A 27147-nucleotide genomic window follows, 5' to 3' on the forward strand; every position below is an offset into this window, starting at 1 on the left:
CAAAGGTCATAGCGTCGTAGTCGCGTCAAACATCGCGTGGGATTCGACAAACGCGAAAGTATTTCGGGGACATTTCCATGCTTAATAATGTGCTGTCCACATTTGATGATAGGCAATTTCGATTAAGTAAGGGTATTCGGAAGCAATATTTCTCTGTCGAAGATCGGCCGGTCAATGTAAGCTGCGAAATAAAGAAATTCTAGTTCAAAATCAAGTCGTTCGATTTTTGCGGCAGACGTTCGACGCGCGTCTTCCATGCATCTCGCGAGATCTCGCAATTGTTCGGAAAATCACCTATTTCTAACACATTGTATCAACCGTAAGAGAACGAAACACTTTTGATGTTAAATCTGTTGAGACACAAATGTATTTCACTGCATACATACATACATTTGTTGGACTACAGATCTCATAGGTTCCATGCTAAATTAAATAAAACACCATTATATTATCACGTTTCTCACTTAATTGTTCGAATTACTATAAATTGAATTCCCACAAGCCTATTGTGCACTGTAATGACATTTTTGTTGATATTTGCGCAATTTATTATTCACAATTTTTGTGTTTGACTTCTACACATACAAGGTTATTACTAAGTATTCACGTAGAGACAGTGGCGGGAGTATCGATCGATTAGGTAGCAACATATTTTCTTAATCAATAACTTATAATAATTCATCTTCCCCATTCAACTAATTGGTGTATTGATAACTGAGCCCGTGGAACTGACAATTACATCGACGCCATGCATTACAGAATGACGTCATTAGGCGGTGACTGGAGGTCATGTTATAGACATCTTTATATATAATTACAGGCATTACATTACGAACAAGAACAAAGACGAATTCAAATTACCAACCACGACGAGTAGGCCTTGCCACTGTAAGGAGACGCGCACCACGTTACACCAAACTATGAAAATACAGCTCAAATTACAGGGGGGCAACGTGCAGTGAACTCGGACAATATGACATTGTTTTGTGGTGGAATGGTTTCATCTACAACATTGTTTCTTACGGGCAAAACAGGGAACTCCCGGGAAAAGGACTTATTATTAATCTAAACTTCGATTAATCTAGTCTTGGTCACTAACTTCAAATCCAGAAGCATGCGTATGCATTGTTTATCGTGTGTAAGCGTTTTGCTGGTATGTGGTCGAAATGTGAAATAGCAAGTTGTATTATAGTCCAGCTTCTGATGCTTATGTTCATTATTTCAATAACAATTTACTGATGTCACAAAAGATATTGATATTTACATGTAATATTATAAGAAGGGTCGGCAAAATGTGATAAAGACAAAAAAGAGGTAATGAATGAATTTCATGCAAATAATCAAGTACAAGAACAAAGCAAGATGTTTCCATCTTTATAACATTAGCCCCCCCCCCTCCCCGCTTCAGCCACAGTCCAACGACTGTGAACATATTGCGCAATAACGACTGTTATAATCTTCTAAAAAACAAACCTTTGTTTTTCTTACGCGTGGACCGCCATATGTGGTATACACACGCTTATCATTAAAACCACGAGACGATTGCACGCAATAAACAAAAATCATGATGTGCATATATGCCTGTGTGACTACAGGTTGATTTTGTAGGTTGATACTTATCTTAATGGCGGCAACCTAATGTTGCATCATCATATTTTATTTGTTCATTTGCAAATCGTGAAGCGAAATTACCAGATATTTGTAAATGGTAAAATGTATTCCTTACAACTTGTTTCGCATGTTAAACAATGAAGTGATATTCTCTGAATAATTATTGATTGTGTTAGCATTCGTGTCAGTGGTTAATGAATCTTTATAGCGACATTTCCTTTAGAAGAAGCCCACTTCAGTACCCAGAATTCGTTATTGTTTATCAGATGTTAGGGTATAGAGATAGGCATCTACAGAATTGTTATTATTGTACGATGTTCTTTTGCATAAGTAATTAGTCCCACAGAACGACAACAACGCACGCTAAAAACAGATGGGTAGACGATTATTTGTAAACATCAACAAGCTATAACCGTCTGGCGCATGCGCACGTGTGGACTCCCGAGCTTTAAGTAAATAAACAACTGCTCATTCTAACGCAAACAAATCGGGTCATCTAAAAAATACATTTTAAAAACAAGTTTATGAATGTTTAATTTGTAAATAATTCATTATTTTTTTCACATGTTTTTACCACTTTATAGATACGGTTGCAAGTTATCTATAAAAGGTCATTGTGACTATTGCAATCACATAAACAAAAAAAATAGAAAATTTAAAAATTAAGGTCACTGAGCATCAACATGCTTTGGAATAAAAAGATAAATTTATATTTTGTTTTCTTTTGGACATATCTGTATATAAATGTATATGCGTGAATATGTAAAAAACTATATGCCTAATTCATGGAGAGTGTATTTGTGTTTCATACCTATTAAATTATTCTAAAAATGTATCATTATGTCAATTATGGATTTCAACACATACTCTATTCTGCAATATAATCCGACTTCGTGTTACAGTGGATCACTTACCAATAACACAATGTTTAACCACGTGTTGTCAAGCATGCTAACACTCACTATTCTAAAATCGGGTAAATTTCTCTTGATAATTAAAAACTAATTACATTTCAAACTCCATTACTGGAAAATAAAGAATATCTTGTATTTTATTCAGCTAATTTGTTATAATAATAACATATATTACAAAGATATGGGAATATTGTATCACGAATATTGTGACAACTGGTGTGGGTGTGGGTGTCCCACTGGGTGAAGTACCTTACTTTGCAGTAAATATCAGTCATATATAGAGGTATATGATTTTGCAAAATTATAATAAAAATTATTATGGTGGATAAATGCATTATCTGAATTATTACTGTTTAAAATGCATATTTCAGAAAAGTAACTACACTGTATTATGCGGTTACAAAATGGCGATTGTCTTGCTCACAATAACATCAATATGCAACTACATTCCGTATTTCGCTATGTAAGGGTAGTAATTGGTAGACCGTGTGTCGAACAATGTGCTCATGTTACGTAATTATTACAAGGCGGTCGGGCTAGCTGTTTAGAAACCGTGAGGGAAAGTCAAAACAAAGCCAGAAGACCCTGGTCTGCCACTGACCTATATCTGCGCGCGTTACATCAAATGTCTCACCACCGCATGTCACAAACTTGCTTATCAATTTCAACAATGCGTGCAATGAACAAATCGTTATTACATGTTATCGATATTAGATAGATAGATGCTGATATGTAAATTAAGGCGGGGTTTGTAGGTTGAATCATATCTTCGTCGCGTGCGTCTAATATCACATCCATATGTCTTATGCCCTGTTTCAAACTGTTGACCTAACATTCATATTTAATGAATTTTTTTTTTCAACTATTTTAAAATTTATATGAATACAAAACGATAGTAACACTCTGGGAACGTGTATATATTGTTTCAATAATCGTAGAAAAATATCTGCCGTAGAACGCGCTTTTTTGCCACATTTAAATTAAGGCAAAGCCGTATAATAACATATCAACAATTCTACAATGGTTACCAGATGTTGCGTTTCTCATGCAAACTACTGACGTGTAATGAATTACTGTTATTTAATATAAATAAAACCAATTGACTAGTTGATTCACTTCAATTAGTAGTTCTCCTGAAGATATGTGGTGTAAAATTCTCATTGTGGTGTTGGGCATTTCCCTCGCCAACGCCGAAACACGCTATGACGGGTAAGCGTTTCACTTCGATTTTTGGAAACTGCATGCATCGCCACATACAGACAGACAGATGGACAATTTACAATGCACACTTTAACTATTTTCAGTACACCAACCTAATTTCACGTCACTCTTCAGGTACAAAGTACTGCGCATCCTGCCCAAGACCGAATTTGAGGTGCGCTACTTGAGAACGGTGCAAGAGAAGGGCGTGGAAATAGAGGTAAAGCTCACTAATATATCACACATACACATAATAAAAGAGTTCAAAAGATGGAACACAGTTGAACCATAACATGGAACACCGGCGAAAACCTCCCCGCGCATTGACTTGCGATACCAAACAGGAATCACGGTAAAAAAATGGAATTGTATACGATGAAGCGACGTCCCAATCACCTCATGTTATTTTAATATGATTATGTCAGATGTATTTTCCTGTTGTTTTCTTGAATTCCACTTTATACTTCTCTAGTTGGATTTCTGGCAAGAGCCTACCACTGTGGGTAAATACGTTGATGTCATGCTCAGTGAAAACCAAGCCAACGTATTCATGAGAACTCTGTCTTCTATGGCCATGGAGGCAAAAGTTTGGATAGATGACGTTCAGGGCATCATAGACGAACAGGCGGCGTCTAGGTTAGAAAGAAGTGACGCCCTCGATAACTTTTATAACGTATATCACACGTTTGATGAGGTTAGTATACTTTTCAACATTTGAAGTGACAGTCGTTATTGGTAATGTTCTTTAAACTGTTGATATACTTTAGGTAGTTATAGAGTTAACAATTCTTCGTGGATAAATGATAACAATGCGTCTGCATTAAACAAAAACTGACTGTATAGTCAAATATTATTGGATAAAGGTTTCACTCGTTTTACTGAACAGAAAAAAGTTGTTTTGGATATACATGTTTTTGTATATTATATTATTTTGTGAAAATGAAGTATTTCAGTCACTCAACCTTGCTTTATTGCTAAAACTTTAAACTTTAAAAACAGTACCGAGGTTAGGAAATCTTGCAATTTATAAACCACGCGACATTCCCAATAATTCAACTTAAATAAGTGCATTATATCGTATGTAGGCATTTATAATTTATAATAACATTGTCTGTTTAAAAGTGAATACTAATTAAAACCACGACAAAATGCATATATGGTGCTACAGGCTTAATACAAAATGCAGCACAATATTTATAATTTACGCGATTTGTAATGGCTGAGAGGCGTTCTTTTTTAATTCTATCCGCTACTCATTACACGTGCAATAAAGTTATGTTCTGTAGTCTGTGTCCACGACGCATCAACAATCAGACGATGCAATCGACAACCCACTAATATTCGGCAAATGCTCTACAAACGTATAGCAAATTCGGTTGTCAAATTCTAATGATTGCTGTTCTAATGTTGCTGTCGCGCTCCATACAGCGTTGGAATTATTTCTATAGATTTACCCACAAGTGTGTCTTACGCATCTATATCTTGTACCTACAGATAAATACGTGGATGGACACCATCGTAACTACATATCCAAGTCTCGCTTCGCAATTTACAGTCACTACGTCATACGAAGGCCGAAAAATCACTGGACTCAAAGTGCGTTCATTATTAGTCCCCGTTCGGACGCAGTCCGAAAACGGGGACTTATGTTTTTACCTCCGTGTGTCCGTGCGTGCGTGTGTGCGTGCGTCTGTGCGTGCGTCTGTGCGTGCGTCTGTGCGTGCGTCCGGACCTGTATCTTAGAAATGCCTGGACCAATCACAATCAAACTTCACACATACATCATACATGATATTATACATATGCACGTCAATTTGTTTCACGATCTGATTCAAGATGGCGGAATGGCGGCCATTTTTGTGCTAAAAATCATCAAAATCAAGCATTTCTCGGCTGTTTACAGATGAATTTTGTTCAAACTTGGTATATACATTAGACATTATAGGACCTTGATGCACATCATTTTGTTTTACGGTCTGATTCAAGATGGCCGAATGGCGGCTATTTTTGTGCTAAAAATCATCAAAATCAACCATTTCTCGGCTGTTTACAAATGGATTTTGTTCAAACTTGGTATTTACATTAGACATTATGGGACCTTGATGCTAATAATTTTGTTTTTCAGATAAGATTCAAAATGGCTGACTAGCGGCCATTTTGTATTAATGAATGTGGTTCTCGTGCCATATCTCTGACTTGCTTTCACTGATTATGTTCATATTTTAAATATTCATTATACATCATGTCATAGATAGACAGATATATTGGTTTGACGATCCTATTCAAAATGGCCAAATGGTGGCCTTTTTTGTGCTAAACAATCATTAAATATCAAGCATTTCTGGCATTTATGGATGGTTTTCATTCAAACTTGGTACATATATTAGACATTGAAGGTTCCTGATGCACATCATTTTTTTTTCAGATCGGATTCAAAATGGCTGTCATTTTGTTATTTATTATACATCATGTCATAGATAAACAGATATATTGGTTTGACTATCCTATTCAAAATGGCCGAATGGTGGTCATTTTTGTGCTAAAAAATATCAAGCATTTATGGGTGGATTTCGTTCAAACTTGGTACATACATTAGACATTACGGGTTCCTGATGCTCGTCATTTTATTTTTCAGATTGGATTCAAAATGGCTGACTGGTGGCCATTTTGTTTTAATGATTGGGCTTCTAAAGCCATATCTCTTAAATGCTTTGACTTATTATATTTAAATTTTATATGTTCGTTATACATCATGTTATATATATTCATGTATTCAAAATGGCTGATTTTGAATGCTGTTCCAGAGCAATATCTCTCAATATGAACAAGTACGATCAGATACAAATGTCAATCATTTTAATGTAAAAAAATCATTTTCCTGACATGGTTATATTCCACCTATATTACTATAAACAAAACTATATATCTTAAATTTGATAACTAACGGGGACTGTGCCATGCATGGCTTGTTTATTTTAATTTGTGTTATATTCATTGCGTGTGAATATTATTTTCAGGAAGAGAGCTTTCACAGAGATTTTATTATATATTAACATTATGTGTTTATATAGATTGGATCCGCGGGATCAAACAAGCCGGCTGTTTTCCTCTGCGGATGTGAGCATGCACGTGAATGGATTTCAACAGCAGTGATGCTTTACACCGTAGGATTGGTATGTTTATCGCATCCGCTTTAATTGATTGGTTGTTAAATGTCATGTGATACGTGACACTAGATCAGTGATTTCCATATTTTGGCATTAATAATCGCACTGCTATGCTATTTTCTCCAAGTAATACTACTTTAGCAAAATAACAATGTATACAATTGTTAACACAGGATAAGTGTTTTAAAATATAAATGCAATCACTCCTGGTAGAAAAGTAACACACTGTTCAATGCAGTACAACACTGTATACTGTAAAACATGTTGAAAAAACGGCATGCAATTTTAGCGAATTGTTGTAAAATGACGTAATAGCGACATGTTGATGTAGGCGGCCATTTTGAATTGATAATAAAGTCATTAACGAATCAGTTCGCTCGCTAAATTTGCGAAAAAGACATGTTTTACAGTATTGCAAAAGGTCTGTCAGATTTCGAAACATTAGTCTCTTCATTGAGATTGAAATCCAGGTCATTCTAATTCAAAATTTGATCAGCATTGGCTCTTCGGTGCACTATTATCGTAATAAACAGAAAAAGTAAAATACTAGAAGTTTAGCATATTTAAAAGAACTACCGACATTCCTGATATACTGTGCGATGCTGCGTAATACATCAAACAGCTGTCAACACATTTCCTTTGAATAGACCAATAGGTAGTAGGACCAGTAGGACAGACTTTCTACGAGTGGGAAGAAGAGCATAGACAAAAATTTGCAATTTTCCGAAGCCTAGTCCCTCAACGAATTCCCCCACAAATGCCAGAGGGCGCTATATATAGCGCAAATCTATATATAGCGCAAATCTATCTAAATATATACAATTCTAAAGTTTTTTTTTTCAAAATTGTGTATTCCATTCGCCCATTATTATATTATGCAACTTTGCGTCACCCAGTTGTTACAATTTGTTTTGACGTTCTCGATTGATATAAGTATATGATAGAAGCCCGGTTAAAGTAAACGTAGAAGCGTCGCCGATATGTTCGACAACTGTTGTGTAAAAGAATTATATTACTATGTCTTCAAAATTAGATTAAAGTGTCCAAACGGGGACAGAATATATATATATAAACATAGAGCTTCTATGCTTATTTTCTGCCTTGTTTATATCCTATACTAATAACGAATGACCGCACATTATTGCCAGTGTTTCATTGGAATCGCCTTTACAACAATTTTCGCATCTTGTATATTATAGCTTATTGACAACTATGGTACCGACCCTGAAGTCACTGATTTAATGGATTCCGTAGATTATTACATCGTTCCCGTGTTGAACCCTGATGGATACGTATGGTCATGGACTGACGTAATTACGTGTTTACATATTGTTTTTTTGTTTTTTTACCAATTTATCCGCTACCATGTGTGCATATTTTTAATTGGTACACCGTTATCAGTGGTTTTTGTTTTCAATAGCAATATAATATATACGGCTACTTGTACATATTTTACAGGATCGCATGTGGCGTAAAACTAGAAGCCCGAATGAGGGGTCCGTTTGCGTCGGTACAGATCCGAATAGAAATTGGGGATACCAATGGGGAAGTAAGTGAGCCCATTTTATTATTATACTAGTAAGTGTTATGAATTCATTGACAGTGATAGTGCGTTCATCATACTTGGTTACATTTTAATAACATACTACATTAATTCGCACGTTTTCCTATCATTGTAGCCGGTGGTAGTAGTTCACTTCCATGTGCTTCGACTTACATGGGAACGGAACCATTCTCCGAAGTGGAAGTTTCCGGCACCGCACAGTTCCTAGCATCGATGCCAAACATCAAAGTATTTGCAGATGTACATGCCTATTCGCAGATGTGGATGAGTCCCTGGGCATATACCCATGATTTACCCGCAGACTTTACCGAACAGGTCGGATACGTAATTTTATTTTTGCAATTATTATACATGTATTCCTTATTCTGGGTAACCAACCTTTTTTTGACTCGCTGCTCGTCACCAATTTTCGCCCATCATCAACTCTTGTAGCAGTTGCAAATACTTCATTAATGAAGTGAGTACCTGATAGACTTGCTTGGTTTGGAATAAATCTGTGTGAAGACGATTTGAACATACTAGGACTTTCTAATCTCCTGTGAATTTTTACGTTTTTTGCCGGTAGGATCAGACAATTATGAATTTGTTTATCCGATTTTTCTCTTTTTATTGGTTCTCAATTGTTGTCGGTTACATATATTGTTATTGATCAAAATACAATTCCACAAATTATCATTCAATGTAGTAATACTTTTCCATCACACTGAATGTGAATGCCCCGTAATGCCATGTTATATCAGCAGTGGATGAACAAATTGTCTTCAACTCGAGCTCCCTCAATACATTGTCATATTATTGCGCCCAGACCCGACCACGGCATATTATCGATGTGTACAATCACCTTTTAGTACAATATACATCTCTCGTTTTCTCCTTTTGTACGTTCAGAATCGGCTAAATCAACTATGCGCAGAAGCAATACAGTCTGTTTACGGCACCGTATACGAGTATGGAACGATTGCCAACGTTATTTGTAAGTACATTTCTATAATATCCATGTAGAACACCCCCAGGATATGTTTTTATTATGTGTACCGGTCAAAATTAGTAATAATCGAGACTCAACACAGACGGGGACGGGGTGTTGGGTCCTGTCGTGACACCTCTATTATGTTACCGGGGCAGTTTCATCCGGATTCACACTCACGTGCGGCCGTTAAATCAAAACGCCTACCAGCGCATTTAATTTTGGTCGCTAGATGTACATAAATGACGTGAACTGATTAAAGACTAACGGACGATGTTTATTCCGTAAATATAATTCTGTCAGTCAGTCAGTCAGTCAGTCAGTGAGAGATAAAAACAGTGTTATAAAAATAACACGTACGTCCATGTTTAACATAACCCATGTCGTGTTTACTTCACAGATGTAGCTAGCGGGAGTAGTGGAGACTGGACGTACAATGACTTGGGTATACTTTACTCCCATGCGGTAGAACTACGTGATACTGGCGAGTACGGTTTCCTACTTCCTGAAGACCAAATTGAACCATCTGGAATTGAGACATTCGAAGCTTTCAAAGAGCTCGGCTATGCAGCGGCCGGCGCTTAAATCACTCTCGATTTGGGTCGAAGTTACTGACTAAAACGACAATGACATGTTGAGAATAAGTTTTCAGTCATTTCAATAAAGGAATACAAAATGTAAACTGGTCATCGGATGTCCGTATTATTATTTGTGAATGTGTCTGTTATGCCATCGCGACAGATTAATGTAATTAATGCAAAACATTAGTCGTACAGCTTGCATATTTTATTGGTAAATTTCGTCCAACCCGACTGACTCACGTCATTCGTACATATATGTATGTTCACAGTTAAATCGGCTAGCATAGAGGGACCGTATTTCTAAATTATATGAATAGCATAATCACGTGACTTGACCTCGAATGCAATATGACGTGAAGCCCGCTTCTTAAACTTCAAACCGTATTGGTGTAGAGGATTTAAATGTTATTTCGATGACGTTATAAACAAACATTCATGATACACTCACATTGGATATATCATTTTATAGTCACGAGGTTATTTATAATGTCCGCCAATAAATATCACGTTTTCGTCCGATCGAGACCAAGGTCTTCAAAAAGTAGACAATTTTCTGACGGGAGTGTGTTTATTAATTAGGAACGACTAATGTATATCGTATCTATATATGCATTGTATGACTTTATTTTATTATTGAAAGGGAAGCTGTTTATTATAGAGAAAGATGTTTATATACCACCACAAATGTCCACGATTAACCACACTTTGGACACGTATCTCAAAAGATGAATTGTGTACAGGTGTGGGAGACTGCAGCTGTATCACACACTAGGACAGTCAACTAGGACAGTTGACTATGTTCTTATTTCATCATCTTTGTTTGTATTGATACACGAGTGGAGTGCGTGTATATGAGCCTTGACCTTCTGTTTGTCTTGCTGCAGTAGGTAGAACGAAACATCTGAAATCCTCGGTAAAGGCGGAATTCTGAAAAAAATGCGTTTGGATGTAACTTCTTTCACTCAATTTATCTTTTCTTACGCCACAATGAACAAACTAAATGTTATACTGGAAACTCCAGATTGTAGACTGTGTTATCAATGTCGTGTTAAAGGATGCAGCTGGGAAATGTCACACGATGAAATCCATCAAACGTACTATAGCCGTAATCAACCAATAGGGTTTGAGATATAATGAAATCAACACTATAAGCTGTTTCGAAGATTTCGTCAAACTAATAATTTGGATTATCTACGCGAATATGGGGATGTTCAAAACTAATTAAAGTATTTATGCAAGCCCAATAAACGTGATATTTGGAGAGCCAAAGTTTTAATTTCATGTCACCACAAACAAATTCTAAATTGTTTTGGTCAAATATTAAACACGTGCATTAGTAGAACCAAATTAAGCTGCATGCAGCATTGCCAGTCACAGGCAAGTTATTATTGTCGTTTGTGGTTCGTAAACGTAACCTAAATTGTCAATATGTAGATACACTATAACTAATATATATACAATCATTTTCATTATATAATCATATCACGGGGAAAGGTGTACAGCAAATATTAAAATCTTGTTGATCTGTCAATTGTCCCAGCAGCGTCTTCACTTCGTCCACATATGGCCGGTAAATAAGTTCCCTCTCGCCTCTTAAATTCACTAAACATGCTCCAGAAAAAAACCTTCTAAAAGGCCTCTTAACTTTGATCCCATTTGTTGTGTTCATTATTTATTTCCTCCAGTGTGCATATTTATTACGACCATAACATTCTTGACTGGCGTGTCCATGAATGACGTATGACATGTATAAATTATGTATGCAACTAATGCAATAAATTATAAAAGTATTTCATGTTGTAAAGAATATTCAATATCACGGGAAAGGTCATATGACTATTAAAGTTTTTTTTCGTGAATGTCTAAATCCCCCAAAAGGATTCAAAATGGCCACTTCTGGTTTAAATTTATTATAACACAGCCGAAAAAAGTGAAGAACACTGTTCGAGATTTTTCACTGCACATCTTCATATCAATTCCTGCATGACAGTTTTATAAGTGTAAGTTTAATCGCTTCTGAAGTTTGGGTGACTACAAAATCCGATGCAAAATAAAGACACAACAATATGGGCTACAAACTATATATAAACACATTTTGGAAAATCATTTGTAATCTCCTAAGTAATGAATTTGTATATCAGAACGACTTGTTAAATTTATACATTAAAATAAAATTCACTGGTATATACTAAATGGCCCAACTACTAAACTATACCAATTTATCATATCTCACTGCTGTGCATGCTGGGATTGGTTGAGTCCCAGTCACATGACATTGTATACAAATGTATATTACATGGTATATTGACCGCTATGTACAAGTACATGTATATCACAAGTATGACTGTATCTACTGCGCAACTATGCAGCACATAACAACTTGTCGTTCGCCGCACTGCTGCGGTCCCGGTTGTTGTTGACTTGCGGTTGATTTCAAGGTTTTGGAGGAATTTTATCCATTCGAAATAGGCAGCAAACATGCTAGAACGGATGTTAAGTAAGATGCTCTGTTTTCATGTTAGGATATTATTGTTCTATGAACCAAATATGTACTGCCAAACCGTCACTGAGGAAACGTCGCATCCGAGTTCGCTGTGGGGCGTTCTACGTTGTGCTAGCCGATGCTCACCGAGTTCCTTCCACGGCGGTCTGATATTTTTATCTGGCGAATGAAAATATAACTTGCGTTTGAAAAGTTCTTATTTTATACTCGATAAATTGAGTGTTTCACACTGCCGAAAGTAAAATTTACCGTGCACTGTTAATTTCTTTATTTTTACTTACCTGACATTTCGTGTGACAACAATGAAGAAAATAGAATACAAATATGGAGTCCGCGTACAAAGTTCGGAGAATATCGACGTACAAAATTAGTGAAAATAGCATGTTTTGTCCGTTTCAGATTATTTCATCATTGTTTCCGGCAAGAAAATCTCAATATTTCAGAATTTTGGTCAGTGACATAGGGTACAGATAGAAGTCGTGACTGAATGTAATCTTATTGTGGAAACTGATGATTGAATTATTCTCTAAAATGTATATTGTTCCTAAAAAGCTTACAAGCACTTTTCTATATATTAAGCTCGATTTCTGGAATCCTTTGTATAATGGCGCAAGGTTTTCGCCAGCTCAAGAGACACAGGTGCTCAATCTACCAAACTACAATTGTAAGTAATACAATGTATGGATGGATAGACAGCTCAGTCAATTTCTATTCGAAATTTCACAGTTATGACTAGGATACATTCTTTATGATATGTCTTCTATGTGCAATATAACACTATTACTATGTTCAAATTATGCCTTTTTAGAATAAAACATTGCCAACGCAGGTAATAAGATAATTCATGCTAACAGTTGTATTACGACTCAGGTCGCTTCTCAACTCCCGTGACTGACAAGGAAATATCTTTCATAATATGCATGTCGTGGTGCATTAGCCGTGTTTGTGTATTTACATACCCCAGGTAACACAATGGGCGCAATATTCAACGCTCGTTGTCGACTTTGCGTGTTTGAATTGAGCTCTTATGAGGGCGGAGATCTACATTTGCCAAACTCTTCAAATGTGTGTGTAATTTGTACATTTTACAAATGTCAGAAATTGACCCCGGATTTAGGTGAAAAACCACACAAAAGACGCAGTATTATAGTGATAAACAGTAATTTACAAACGGCAAAATAAATATTTCTATTATCCAATATAGATGGCCACATTGAATTACAATACTCGAATTTACTAGTTAGTTGATTAGTTGACTAATCACTAGTTAAGTATATTTGATACAGACTCACAGAATTACTCGATGGCAGGTTCATTATAAATTATTAGTTGTAAATAACTAGTTGTAATGTTTTCCACTGACTTTGTTTTATATAGTTCAGTCGCTGATATAGAATTGTCATTCAATTCAAAAAAAAATCCTCCGCCAAGCGGTTCACACATTTGGAAACATCAACACTTGTATATACATTACTGTGCGTAAATTTAATATTCAATAACAAGTATTGTCAAGTAGCCGTACGTCATGGATGAATGGAAATATTGTACACAATTCATATTGCCTGGTCCAGAAAAGAATTCACTCCTATTTCATATAATTGCAAGAATTCCGTGACTATCCATTTCACGGAATTCTTGCAACGCCGGCAACCACCAGGCAACCTTGCTTCACTCGACCACTGGCACATCCTGTACACTGAATTTGCTCAATACTGATTTCTGGAAGTAAGGAATTTTACCTCCACGCAGAATATATAAAAATGTGTTCCAGACAGTTCTACCAGTATACTCCATACACCAAGTATAAAAGGCTAATCTAGTAGCATTGCCATCTAAACACATGCATACATTAGCATAATAAAGGTCCATGTAAATTGACCACTCAACTATCCTTGTTCATGCACATGGTACTACCTTTTTTATGTTTATTACAAATAGGCGCGGCTTCCACGATTGAATGAATGTCTGACTACATGAAGTGTTTTCGTTTCGTTATTGACATAATTCTATTCAGAGAAAACAGAAATACACGATTATCAATTTTAGGAGCGGGTAAAATACAAGCAATCTTATAATATCAGCTCACCCGCTATATCTGCCATTGTAATATTTCGGAATTTACAACTGCTAGCTTTCCTATTAGGCAGTCATCAATAACTAGACGAACCCACATGGGAGATGTACTTTCGTAATAAAGATATATAATATATTTATTTAAATCTCATTGAAGTTATTTCTGTATCGACTAATTTTAGTTTAGTTATTTAATGTAATATGACGTGTGTGTCACATTGTTTTATTGTTTCGTAAATCGATGTAGACATCAAATCGAAAATAATTATGTGTCTTACATTGTAGTTCCTAAAAGACTATTATGTGGACTCAGAGGTATGCACGTTTCTCCATACATATGATATATATGTACAACAGGTAATGAATACGAGGCGAGTTTATGAATATGTATAATCACAATGACAGATAATTGTATGACGATGTGATTGCTATCATATAGTAATTCCCCGGCATTCCACTTGCCGGAATAGTCTGATATGAAATTAACCATATACCACTGTTCTCAGTCAGTAATTCAGGTGAGATGTGGTCACATATGAAAACTCTAATTCTAAAATACATTCCAATGTTCCGAACACCTGCTACATTACTATCTATGTACTATGTGCACCGCGAAAAAAAATGGCGAAAGAACGTGTCCGATCTTTCCATTTAGTAAAGACGTTAGTATAATCAATAACTATGGCAATAGTATGTATATATGTATTAAGAGCAATGCAGATTCTTGGATATAAATAGATGATGTCGGGTCGTATGATTTGAAGGCATTCTCTTATTTGAATATTTTAAATATACTAACTTGGCGATTTTTTTTAAAATGCCAAGTTGAATTGGAACTCGCTGTTTCCTTGACACCGAACGCTTGGCATTCAATTTATTCCCTGTTCCTGTTTCTCCGAATTACATTGATGGTCCCGTCACTGCTGCTTGCAGCTTTAATTCTGATACAATTCAAGGATCATTTCATTTTAAGGTTGTTCATAGAGAGAAACTTGTTCGCAAATGAACGTCCGCCAATACGTTAGTTATTCAGTCTATTCATAATGCACTTCATAACTTGACAACAATGAAAATATAGCGTCATCATTTCAGGCCAAGGACCCAGTGTCGACCCATGCTCAAATAAGTATCGAACCAAAGCATTATATCTAACTTGAACCAATAGTGCCCTGTTAAAGGTAGTTTATCGGAATTTTAAAGAGTTAATAGTGTTTCAAACTTTGTTGGGGATTTATTTTACACATTTCGAAATCCGTATCTTTTTTTTGTCTTCATATAACTCGTTTAATATCCAGTGAGTTCTTAGTTTTCAAAACGTCATCGCTATTCTGCGCATGTGCAACTTAAGAGAAAATAAAACAAAATGGCGCCGCCTACTGTTCATCGGAAGCGTGGTTGGCGGTATCGAATGTTGAAAAATGTCAAGTTCAAATTAATATTAATTAGTAATATCCGGCAGGCAATGCCTCGCGAACGATCGCAGATGAGCAGTTTATTTATTTAACTAAAAATAAAACTGACCAACAAAACGTAGAACACTGGAATAGCGGGTTCGAGTTATTATTTCACGCGTGATTTGGCGGGGATTAAAGATGGCGCTACGAACGATTCATGTGTCGCCGCTAATCAAATTGACCCGTAACACTCAAAGATAAACTATTTTAAGTCCGTTGCCAGAACATGATTGCCTTATCACTGAACATTCTCAAGTTGCTTCATCATGAATGAGCTCTTTTCGCTTCTCATAATTTGTAAAACAATAAACAAAATGGCAACGCCCATTGACCGGAAGTGCACCATTTTAAAACTGTTATGGGGACTACAGATTTATTCCATACTCTTCTATATGCTATTTATGGAACTCGTTAAATAGTTATTTTAGAATGAAAAAATACAACAATTATTTTTCTTGGCTTTTTTTAATAGTATCTTGATCAATACATAATTCTAACGAATCAATTGGTTTATGAATATAGTTGAGTGTGCAATAACATAGTAATCTTATCGCGTATATTCTATATCCTTTTCAAACAGAAGGCAATGAATGCCGATATACAAGAAGAAAGCTACAAGTTACGCAGTTTATGGCGAAATCTACACTTATATGGATCATGTGGAGGGATCCAATAAAAATACATTGGCTGAGAGAGAGATACTTGAATGCGCTTTATCTGTTTGGGGGGGGGGTCAATTGATCTACATGCACAAACATGACGTACATGACGTACATGAAGTACATATGTCAGATGATGGAAGGAGGGAGTTTTACAGCCGTGCATGCATCTCAGTGCAATGAAAATAAAGCATACGAGACCTGTATACGAAATCTGATAAAAAAAATATATAAAACAATGTGTATTTGTATTCACCAAAATGACGAACTATGTTTGGCATAGTAATCACACGAGTAGCAGAGATGTTCTCTCGAGCAGTAACACTTATGGCTAACATGTAACATGTTTAAATGCAGAGCGTGATGTTACACTGCAACTCCAATCTGATTAAAATTAGATCCTGGTTGGCTTATTTTTTTAATTACTATAATTATTATTTTTTTTATGTGACAATTATTTTGCTGCAAGAATTGTTTTGTTTTTTGAAAGCCAACTAACCCGGTGCTGCAATTCTTTTGTAAAAACAAATTAAATTAAAATAAATAATTATAATTAAAATTAATAATAAAAATAAAATATATTAAAATTAAATTAAAACAAATTAAGCCAACCAGGATCAGATTGACTGCAACTCAGGCAGTCTGGTAGCTGCCACCCAACGCTACAGTCACAAATGTCGTCAGAAAAGTCGCACAGGCGAAATCAATTTTTGTAGGACTTGTAGGCATCCACTCAGGGAGTTGTTTCACTACAAGTCACGTGAATCATTGTGGGTCATAAATGAAAGCCAACATCATTGTTCTCATATAAATTAGTGAATCCTAACACGTTCTCGTGTTGCAGTTAACTAAACGCAAATTTGAAACTAATTCACGTGTCAAAACAAGGGTCGTGTTTGATAATTTGAATTCAAAAAATTATATATTAATCTGCATATGAATAATATCACTCATGAATAAAGCAAACACATTATAAATTGCACATTTATATAACATGCAAACATTTAAGGTTGTATTTTAATAACACCTGCACTATTAGATAAATTTAAAGTGCAAGATACAACAATACATTTAATTGTTTTTGTGACAATTTAAATATTCGTTGTTGTCATGCCCAAATTCCCAGGCAAATAACATTCACGTTTTGAGAGACTTGCATTGTCAGTCAATTTACAATTATGCGTTATAAAATCACAGTTTATAACCATGATCTACATCGTAATAAATTCCATGGTGTTTTAATTCTGTCGTGCCATTGCTGGCCGCAACTTTTAGCGAGACAGATTTATTGCCGGTCTTTTTTTATTTTAAATCTAAAGGTGTTACAGCGAAGCTGCGACTGTGACTGTGACCGGGTAAAAATACAAATACTTCATAATAATTAACCTTGACAATGACAGACATCTATTGTGTAACCCTAATGTGCGATATGACACTTTGCAGTACAATTGACGATTTTTCGGCATCTTACTATCAATTACTTTAACATTCATAAGCAATACGAAAAAATCACCTTTAGTGCCTAGTGTGGTAAACATTTTATTGCGTCATCCTTTATCTTGTTCATCAAAGTAAGTAGAATGCACATTTAGCTGATATCAGTGTCTTATACCAATATCATCTGTACCACATTTAACATTACTTTATTTGACGATCCTCCAACTGACTGACATAATTAAACGACACCTTACGGGAGTTAAGCAATCCTCCTTACTTGGCCCTCCACGAAATTCGATTTGATTCATTTTTACAGAGTAATAATTATATCGCTGTATTCAGCACTTGATGATTCCACACATAAAACTGATATTGTTGCTTTGTCGTATTGAAGAGTTCTGACTAAGAAACGTACAGCTTCTCATAACTGTCACATTCAAATTCGGAAATGAAAGTGACATTCATCTGGTCTGTACTCACAGTAAAATCACGGCCATACATGTCACGTGCATTTATAATTAATGCAAGCAGGTGTCACGCAGACCGAGGTCAGTAATAAAGGGGCCGCTCAGAAGAGGGTTTTCATTTGTCAATTCATAAGCAAACTACTGATCGCCTTCGAGCCATTTACAACATTTCAACCCAAAGTTTACTCTATAAACCAATCACAAATCATTGGATTTACCATAATAGTATCGATTCTAGTCATGTCAACAATTGTAATTGCCGTGTATCTGTGTAACTTGATACTTTGTCTTTTGTAGATTAGTGGGTAATTGCCACGCTTTTGTTCACTGCTTACCTTTTTGAAAAGTTGTGGGTGAATAATCACAAATCAATTACATAATAATTACAAAAACATAATAATTTGTTGTTAAATCTGTAGGTCAAATAATTTCCAATGATTAAGCTGGTATGATAATGAAATGTCATCTATGTAAGATTGTTTTTTTATGATACTAATAAAAACAATCTCGTTCAATTCTCACAAATCAGCAATGAAACTGCCTGTATCATCTACGTTGCGTATAATGCAATTGCACCCTGTTTGTAAGGTGTTATATGATTGGTCGACTAATTTTCTCATTGATCAGGAGTTGGACGACAGTCAGATCAGTCAAAAGTTTTTTTTGCGCAGACATAAATGATAATAGTACAATGTAAATATATTAGACAAAACAAAGACAAGACAAGACAAAAATCAACAATTATGGTATAGTATCAATTAAATCTAGAGACGCCAAGACGTGTGAATGAATACAATTTAAAAAACAACTTTGCAAAGACAATGCTTCACACGTGTTTACAAATATTTCATATGTTCGCGATGGATATTTGTACCTGCTTGGGAGTGTGAATTTCTCCAGGTCAAGTAAACATACTTAATCCAGCCACACATGTCACAACTTTCCCACAACTCATGTGGAGCATTGTTGAGCACAGATAGTTCAAGTTCACGAACTAAACACATGCTATGCGTCACGCACAAGCAACGTGCTGCATTCACTGTAATGGCCTACTCTATTTAATAGTAAGAAAGATAGTGGTGCTGTACATATACATTCAAACTGATTCAACATCCGTTTTTATTTGTTAATCAAACACCTAATCGACAGTAAACACCTGGTTGAGTCTAACAATCTATCCCATCATACATCTGAATCATAAACTGAAATTACTAAACTGTAGTATATCAAAATCCAAATTTATATTATATTTTTTCTATCCATATTTATTTACCATTTATTTAGATGGAACAACACCGCTACAGCAAGCATTTGCATCAAACCTGTGTCTGTGAGACGAAATTAATATGTAGATTTCTACAGGTGACATCTGTACAAATATCTTTGTTTGGAATCTCCGTGTTTTCTTAACATTGAATTTGACAGTTTGATAACTTGCCACTCCCTTTGTCGTGACCCTTGAGTCGTGACTATCAAGCTATAAAACGGCGCACAGGCATAACCCAAGAGGTAGAAGCACGTGGTTATTCGTCTCCAATCCATTAAAATGCAGCTGCGATCTCTTCTTTTCATAGCTGTGCATGTCTTGGTGTATGTGGTGGCGGAAGTGCGCTATGACGGGTAAGCACGACATAAATACATCTGCGTTTGTGTGTGTTGTTTCCTCGAATAGGAAATCGTGTCATTAATTGACAATTAATTATCATGTTGATGTGTTTATTTCAGTTACAAAGTATTGCGAGCAGAGGTGGGAACGCAAAAAGAACTTGAAGTCATGCGAATGCTAGAAGAATTTTTAGAAGTGAGTAACTGCTCCGTGAAGTACTTCCTAGACGTGTTTTGTTTAAGCAGTAATTGCTAACAATTAATCTTAATATTTAGGTCGATTTCTGGGATTTCCCCCATGACGTGATGGTTTCAGAAAATGATGTCACTGAAGTGAAAGCTTTATTAGATCAATACAGCATCCAACACAACGTAATTGTAGATGACGTTCAATACCTCATGGAAAACCAGTTCAGAAAACGTTTATTGGACATTCAAGAACGGTTTGACTACAGTGTATACCACACCTATGACGAGGTAGGTGAAAGTTACTCTGATATTTATTGTGCTTGCCAATGAGAAACGCCTTTAACCACAAACCTCCATGAAGCGCGTATTCAATTTATAATCACGTTAACATTGTTCTGTTTATTGTCAGATTGATCAATGGGTAGTCGATATTGCGTCAGCATTTCCAGACTTGGCAACATTTTCTGAGTTTGACAAGCCGTCATATGAGGGGAGAAGTATGAAGTATTTAACAGTAGGTGAAATAGTGTGTACTATTTAGATGTGAACAAATAAACAATTTGCGAATTCGAAATTGCGACACGGCGTCGACGATTGTGGAGCTTTACCTTAATTGTAATTCTGTCAGCTCGCAAATTAACTTTATATAGTAAATACGACTACCAAATATTGTCCATTACATATCGACGTCATACAGTACGTTCTTACTGATAAAAAATATAAAACAATCTTTCTCTATAATCGCAGATAAGTAGCGGATCGACAGTTAAAAAACCTGCCGTATTCTTACAATCGGCGCAGCACGCCCGTGAATGGGTTTCTCCAGCGACAGTGCTGTGGATGACTAACCAGGTAATTCACGAATAAGTTCAGAAATTAGAGCATCTCTCAACACACTATGCTCGAGCAGTATCGAATTATTCCATGACTGTGTAATCTTGTATATTGTAGCTACTGACTGATTATGGCAACGATCCATTGGTCACACGGTTATTAGATACTTTCACTTTCTATGTCGTACCACTGGTAAATCCTGATGGATATAAATACTCCTGGGACGAGGTCAGTAGTCCTTATAGACTTCATTCATTCATATACTAATCATCTTTCATTTATCTTATACCTAGCATAGTTATTTCAATATTTTGCAACTAATTATCAATATATTTACTAATATTTAATTCGAAGACTCTTCAATTATATTTATATTGCAAATGCTGCAATCTGACGATCTGGCATATTCTTATTCTCGTTAGGACCGTTTGTGGCGAAAAACTCGTAAACCGAATGAAGGAAGAGAATGTGTGGGAACGGACCCAAATCGCAACTGGGAATACGAGTGGGGAGGTGAGCACACTCTCCGCCAGTTTATTTTAGACATGCCTTTACTACGTCATGATTTCCATACAAACGCAAAGTTGATATTTATATTTCTCTACATCTTTCCAGGCGGCGGTGCGAGTCCCAACCCCTGCTTTTCAACATACCGTGGCGAATACCCCCAGTCAGAAGTTGAAGTTGAAAATGTGGCAAATTTTATCCTAGATAAGTCATCCACACAAGATTTTAAATTGTTTTTTGACATGCACAGTTATTCCCAATTATGGTTATCACCGTGGGGTTACTCAACTATGGACCCTAGTCACAAATCGGACCATGTAAGTGTGACAATCCCAATATTGTAAACATGGATTGTTGTAAGAATAATATAAATATCTTTTTGTACATTACATCTGAGCGCGCAGACATGATTTGTTCTGATGTGCTATTTGAAACTGTCACTAACAAGTCAGCTCGGCCCCCTGAATGAAAACACACTAAACTACTAAACAAATTATGTTTGTTAGAACTATTTGAAATATTATCAATCTGTATGTTTTACTATATACCGAGAGTTTCGTGTATTCACAAATATGTGCGTTTTCGTGTTAAATTGAATTTGAATATTTCGCCGTTTCCAATCCTCCAATCTTATAGTGGTAACGCACTGGATTCGTTCTCTCTAATGAAAAAATACTACTTCTTTCCGATTTACTGTTAAGAATTGCCAATGTGTCCCTATAATCGTATTCAATTGGTTTCAAACATTTAATTTATAAAAATATATATTTATAAAACGTTTATACTGCCATAGCTCTGTGCCCTTCACTGTAACGATTTTTGTAACGTTTGGGTGAAACGGCTGAAAATGCCTACATGTGAGAAAAGGTATATCTGTGTAATATTGTATTTATTATAATATGTAGTAATTTCCATGTTTTCCTCGCCACGAAGTTCTGAACATATGCAAACTATTACATTCGTTAACTAATATATTGCCACGAATTGGATGTCTTTCATATATATTCTGTATTCATATACTGTGTGTTGTGAGTTCATATTTTAGTTACTGTAAGCTAGACATATTAGCGTAGTTCATATTCAGTGATGTCATATTGGCATGTTGAGTTTTACAATATTATGATTACATAAAAACTAGAAAAAGACCTTTAAAACCGTTTAAAAAAACTTTTGTCAAAATGATGTCACACTGACACAATACTGACGATGGAACAATCTCCCGAATTCTCTGAAGAGAAATTGCCACAACGTATCTCATGCACACGAACACTACACACTATATGCATAATCAGAGTAGTATGTAGTACAAAATAGCAACTCGGGATAGGCGACCAACTATTGGGAGTTTATTACATGTGTTTTTTTTTTACAGTTGAACGTAGCAAGGCAAAGTTGTGATGCTCTGGAAGCTGTTCATGGTACATCCTATACGTATGGCACAGTGGCTCAAGTTCTGTGTATGTCACTCAGTATTTATAACAAATATTATTTTTAACCGATATCGTTCATTTGAGTCTTCTTACAGGAAATTCTTGCAAATATCAGTTATAAAATTATATTATAAATTATTATTATTATTATTATTATTTTAGATGTGTCATCGGGGTCTGCAATTGATTGGGCGTATGGTGTCGCCAACATTAAATATTCCTACACACTTGAACTTCGCGATGAAGGAAGTTATGGCTTTTTACTTCCCGAAGACCAAATCATCCCAACATCAGAAGAGACGTATGCGGGTTTTTTGAAGTCTTGTGAATTAGTAATGGCAGAATTGTAATTAAAATTATTGTATTGTATTGTATTGTTTCAAGTTTTAACGTCATTATGTAACAGTACTGGTGCCCGTGGCAACGCTACATTAATATTAAAATCACGTCTTTATAAAATCAATCAGTTCTTGATTCACTGTTTTCGAGAATAGCAGAAATAGTACAGTATATACTGTAGTATATGTACAAAGCGTTTAAAGAGATTATCTTCTTTCTTCCAAACTATTAGCCAAAAAGTTTCTCTACTTGCTCAACTTTCAAAAGTTTTTTTCGGTATAAATAATGACCTTACAGTTAAGTAGAAGAAGATGACGTCACATGGCTTCTATTTCACTAGCACAGAAAACTGTGATATGAAATTGACACTGATTAATGTTTCCCATGTGGGATTCTACCTTAATTTCTGCATTAATTGATGTCATATTTACGTTATTTATTTAAAGCTATATATTGATTTTTAATTATTCTGTAAAGGTAGGTGCCTTAAACAATAAATGGTAGTATCTGCAGATAGAATTGTTTTACTTTGTGATCACTGTGGGTGCTCGGCTAATTACTCTGACGTCACGAGGTTGAACGTATGATCTGACCACCAGTTCAATTTAATTTACCACATCCAACTTTCATTTTAGGATTTAGGTACTGTACTGGCTATGTCTATTTGATGTCCTTAATATACGGAATATAAATTACTGATATATTACGGACATGTAGACACGGAACAACGTATCACACTCACAACTACAACCCAGCAGGTCTAAACCGTGATACAACCTCTATCCTAACATTGAACATAGGATACAATTTTTTTTATTTTTTTATAGTTGAAACCACGTAATATTTCCACGTTGAAAAAATATGAGTATCCATAATTTAAAAAAAAAATGAATGAACGTTGAATCAACTTGACAGATTTTGTTATATGCAAATTGTATCTGTAAAGAATGACATACAGTGTGTTTTGCTCGATAGGTCACATTTCATTTAATAATTGCATTATGGTAATTTATACGCCATCCCGATGGTCAAGAAACCACTGTCGACACGTTGTCACATATTTTTCAGTTGGAAGATTGACCAATGACAAAACAGAAATAATCTTAGTGTCTTGTAATTTCAAAGCATGATCTAATTATAAATATTTCTAAAACCCGTCTAATAACGGCAAACACTTTTAGAATCGTGTATTCCTATTGTAACAGTTTGTGAATTTATGGTAATTCATCATTATGATAGATCAAATCAATTACCTAGAAATGATCAGGAAACGTATTGGTTTTGGTTATGATATGATTATATTTATAAAATATTTATGTGCGCTTTATTATTGAAAAATAATTTTACTTTCTAATTAAAATCCAGATTTAAATACCAATACACTTATTATTTGTGAGCAACAATACAGATTTATGCATTTCCTATTTCATTTCAAAGTTAGTTCGAATAAGGACGTTGATGAAAACAACGAAGCGTGACCATCAAAGTGTATAAATAATATCTGAAACAATCAGAAACACTTGAAGTCTCTCAATTCCTAACTATCAACAAAAACGAATATACTGTAAAACCACCAAAATATCGAGATATTGCTTATTTTGATATTTTCGACAATGATGAACAATTATCAGACTTATCGCATAGAGCAAACATTATACTGATTTATATTACACAATATGGATCTTGTGGATTTACACAGAACTGCAAAAAATTACAATTACAATACATATTAGATAAAATACACATAATCATGCCCCAAAACAGTATGCATATTGTTTGAATGAAGTGCTTTGTCTATTTTGTTTCCAGATGAAAAGTACCTGCACAGCAGTCGACTCGGTGTAATGCATTCCCCCGTTTATAAGAATAGATAGAGATGGACAGACGGTGAGAGATATAGCTAGATATGGGTGAGGAAAGAGGGAAGCAGTAAGAATGCAACCATTAGTCATCGTAGTTCTACCGCCAGCATTCAGTGACATAGAAAAACCAAAATGACATAGAACCCTATACAGGCACGTTTTGTGTTATAACGACGCATTTTGTAACAAGCCTTCATGCGTTTGCAGTCCGTCATCTACATTAATCTTGAATTATACTTTTTCTATGCTTCTATTCCGATGTTAACAGACATTGGTGATATAATCAATGCTTGTACAAATACTGAACTCTATCAAAATCTATTTAAATAACTTAACTTCATAAAAGAGGGTAGTATATATACCAAGATCTTTTGTTAACAAATAAAATAATTATGAATTTTAATAATTCTAAACATTATGTAACCGCCATAAATATAATTATAATAATCATAATACTCGTAACATGAGACTATGATAAGATGGTGTGAATCTTATTACATTTTGCGTCAGTCATTTTTTTTTATTACAAAATAGGTCAAGGCTTGTTACAAAAAGCGTAAATTATTACAAAACGCATCAACCATTTTATTACAAAACGCGCCTGTACAAACCCCATCCACCGGTTAACAAAGACAGGTGTTATAACAGGAAGTACGTCATAGGTTTTCCCGTATCATGACCCAGATACTGATATCAATAATCATATCGTGAGTTGGATGAAATGATAAACATATGTTTTTGGCGCGGCATATCAGTATTTTTTATATGTCTTCGGCACCTTGTGTCTGTCAATAATTTAATCAAATAAACAACTCTGCATCGGTAAAAGAGGGCATCGTCGGAAATGACTTATATATTATGTTAGTGGTCATTTGATATAATTTTATTCCCACGCCATTCGCTCATTCTCATTTGGAAGAGCAATGAGACAACGATCCACAATGCTGTTGCCGCTGCTTGTTTGTTTCATGGTTGGTTCTATTCAAGCCGCGCAAGTTAAATATGACGGGTACGTACACTGATATCGAACAATATACGAAAGTCCTGTATAGTGTTTGTACTCAGCAATTGACAACTGAAAGAACATGGCAGAAGAGAAGATGTTCATAGATTTTTTTTCACACAATCGGTGTACTTGCCTATTTTGTGCCATGTGTTGCCGTCTATAGGACTCTGAATTGATCCTAATGTATATATACATGGGGTGATTCACAATCGTGATGCCATGAATATAATAGTAATCAATTGGATATTAACATGCCATATTTCGGAACTAAGATATCACAGACCAGACTGAACAGACATATTAAATGGAGGTTATACGGGGGTGTACGTGAATGTGATGCGTAATTAAACTCTAGTAGGTTCAATTCCAAGTCGACTAGTGTTAAGAACATCTCTGTTTATTCTGGTTGTGCATACAAATATCTGATTGGAATGAAATGCGATGTGACAACCATAACATAACATATGGCGAATAATATTGAATGGGACAAATTTTGAATTTTAAAAATCTAATTTGAAAAGTTGAATGTTATAATTCTTCCTTGGCAACCTCATGATAATCTTCCGTGCGTCTTATGACGTGATACAGTTGAAGGATTAGCTATTTTAGTTATCATTCGGCAGAATACCTGGAACTGCGATCGTGAGTGACACAGAGAAGTATTTTGTAGACGCATCAAGTTGCACACTGTTTTACAGAATTGATTCAAAACTAAGTCTACCAACCGATTAACTTTTCTTAATAGGTACAAGGTTCTACGTATTAGTCCGCAAAATGA

The 27147-nt window shown here is 35.3% G+C and overlaps 2 protein-coding genes and 1 long non-coding RNA gene across 3 annotated transcripts; all 3 read left to right on the forward strand.

Annotated features, from left to right (window-relative positions):
* The first annotated feature begins 3666 nt into the window (after positions 1 to 3666).
* LOC102800901 (carboxypeptidase B-like) lies at positions 3667 to 10105 on the forward strand. The gene is made up of 10 exons (XM_006812310.2): positions 3667 to 3734; positions 3861 to 3945; positions 4198 to 4419; positions 5220 to 5321; positions 6797 to 6898; positions 8092 to 8202; positions 8351 to 8441; positions 8572 to 8771; positions 9345 to 9429; positions 9824 to 10105. Exons 1-10 carry the CDS (start codon positions 3667 to 3669, stop codon positions 10006 to 10008), a joined length of 1251 nt encoding a protein of 416 aa, XP_006812373.1. The 3' UTR covers positions 10009 to 10105.
* Positions 10106 to 20143: 10038 nt separating this feature from the next.
* On the forward strand, positions 20144 to 23625 carry LOC100367301 (carboxypeptidase B-like). The gene is made up of 10 exons (XM_002731394.4): positions 20144 to 20217; positions 20323 to 20398; positions 20479 to 20679; positions 20801 to 20905; positions 21139 to 21243; positions 21343 to 21453; positions 21648 to 21738; positions 21841 to 22049; positions 23105 to 23189; positions 23325 to 23625. Exons 1-10 carry the CDS (start codon positions 20144 to 20146, stop codon positions 23510 to 23512), a joined length of 1245 nt encoding a protein of 414 aa, XP_002731440.1. The 3' UTR covers positions 23513 to 23625.
* Positions 23626 to 26283: 2658 nt separating this feature from the next.
* On the forward strand, positions 26284 to 27144 carry LOC146748247 (uncharacterized). Its single transcript, XR_014931279.1, has 2 exons — positions 26284 to 26372; positions 27115 to 27144. It is a non-coding gene; the product is annotated as an uncharacterized LOC146748247 (long non-coding RNA).
* The last annotated feature ends 3 nt before the right edge of the window (positions 27145 to 27147 follow it).

The sequence above is a fragment of the Saccoglossus kowalevskii genome, chromosome 2, assembly GCF_978046115.1.
Source record: "Saccoglossus kowalevskii chromosome 2, keSacKowa6.1, whole genome shotgun sequence".
NCBI lineage: Eukaryota > Metazoa > Hemichordata > Enteropneusta > Harrimaniidae > Saccoglossus > Saccoglossus kowalevskii.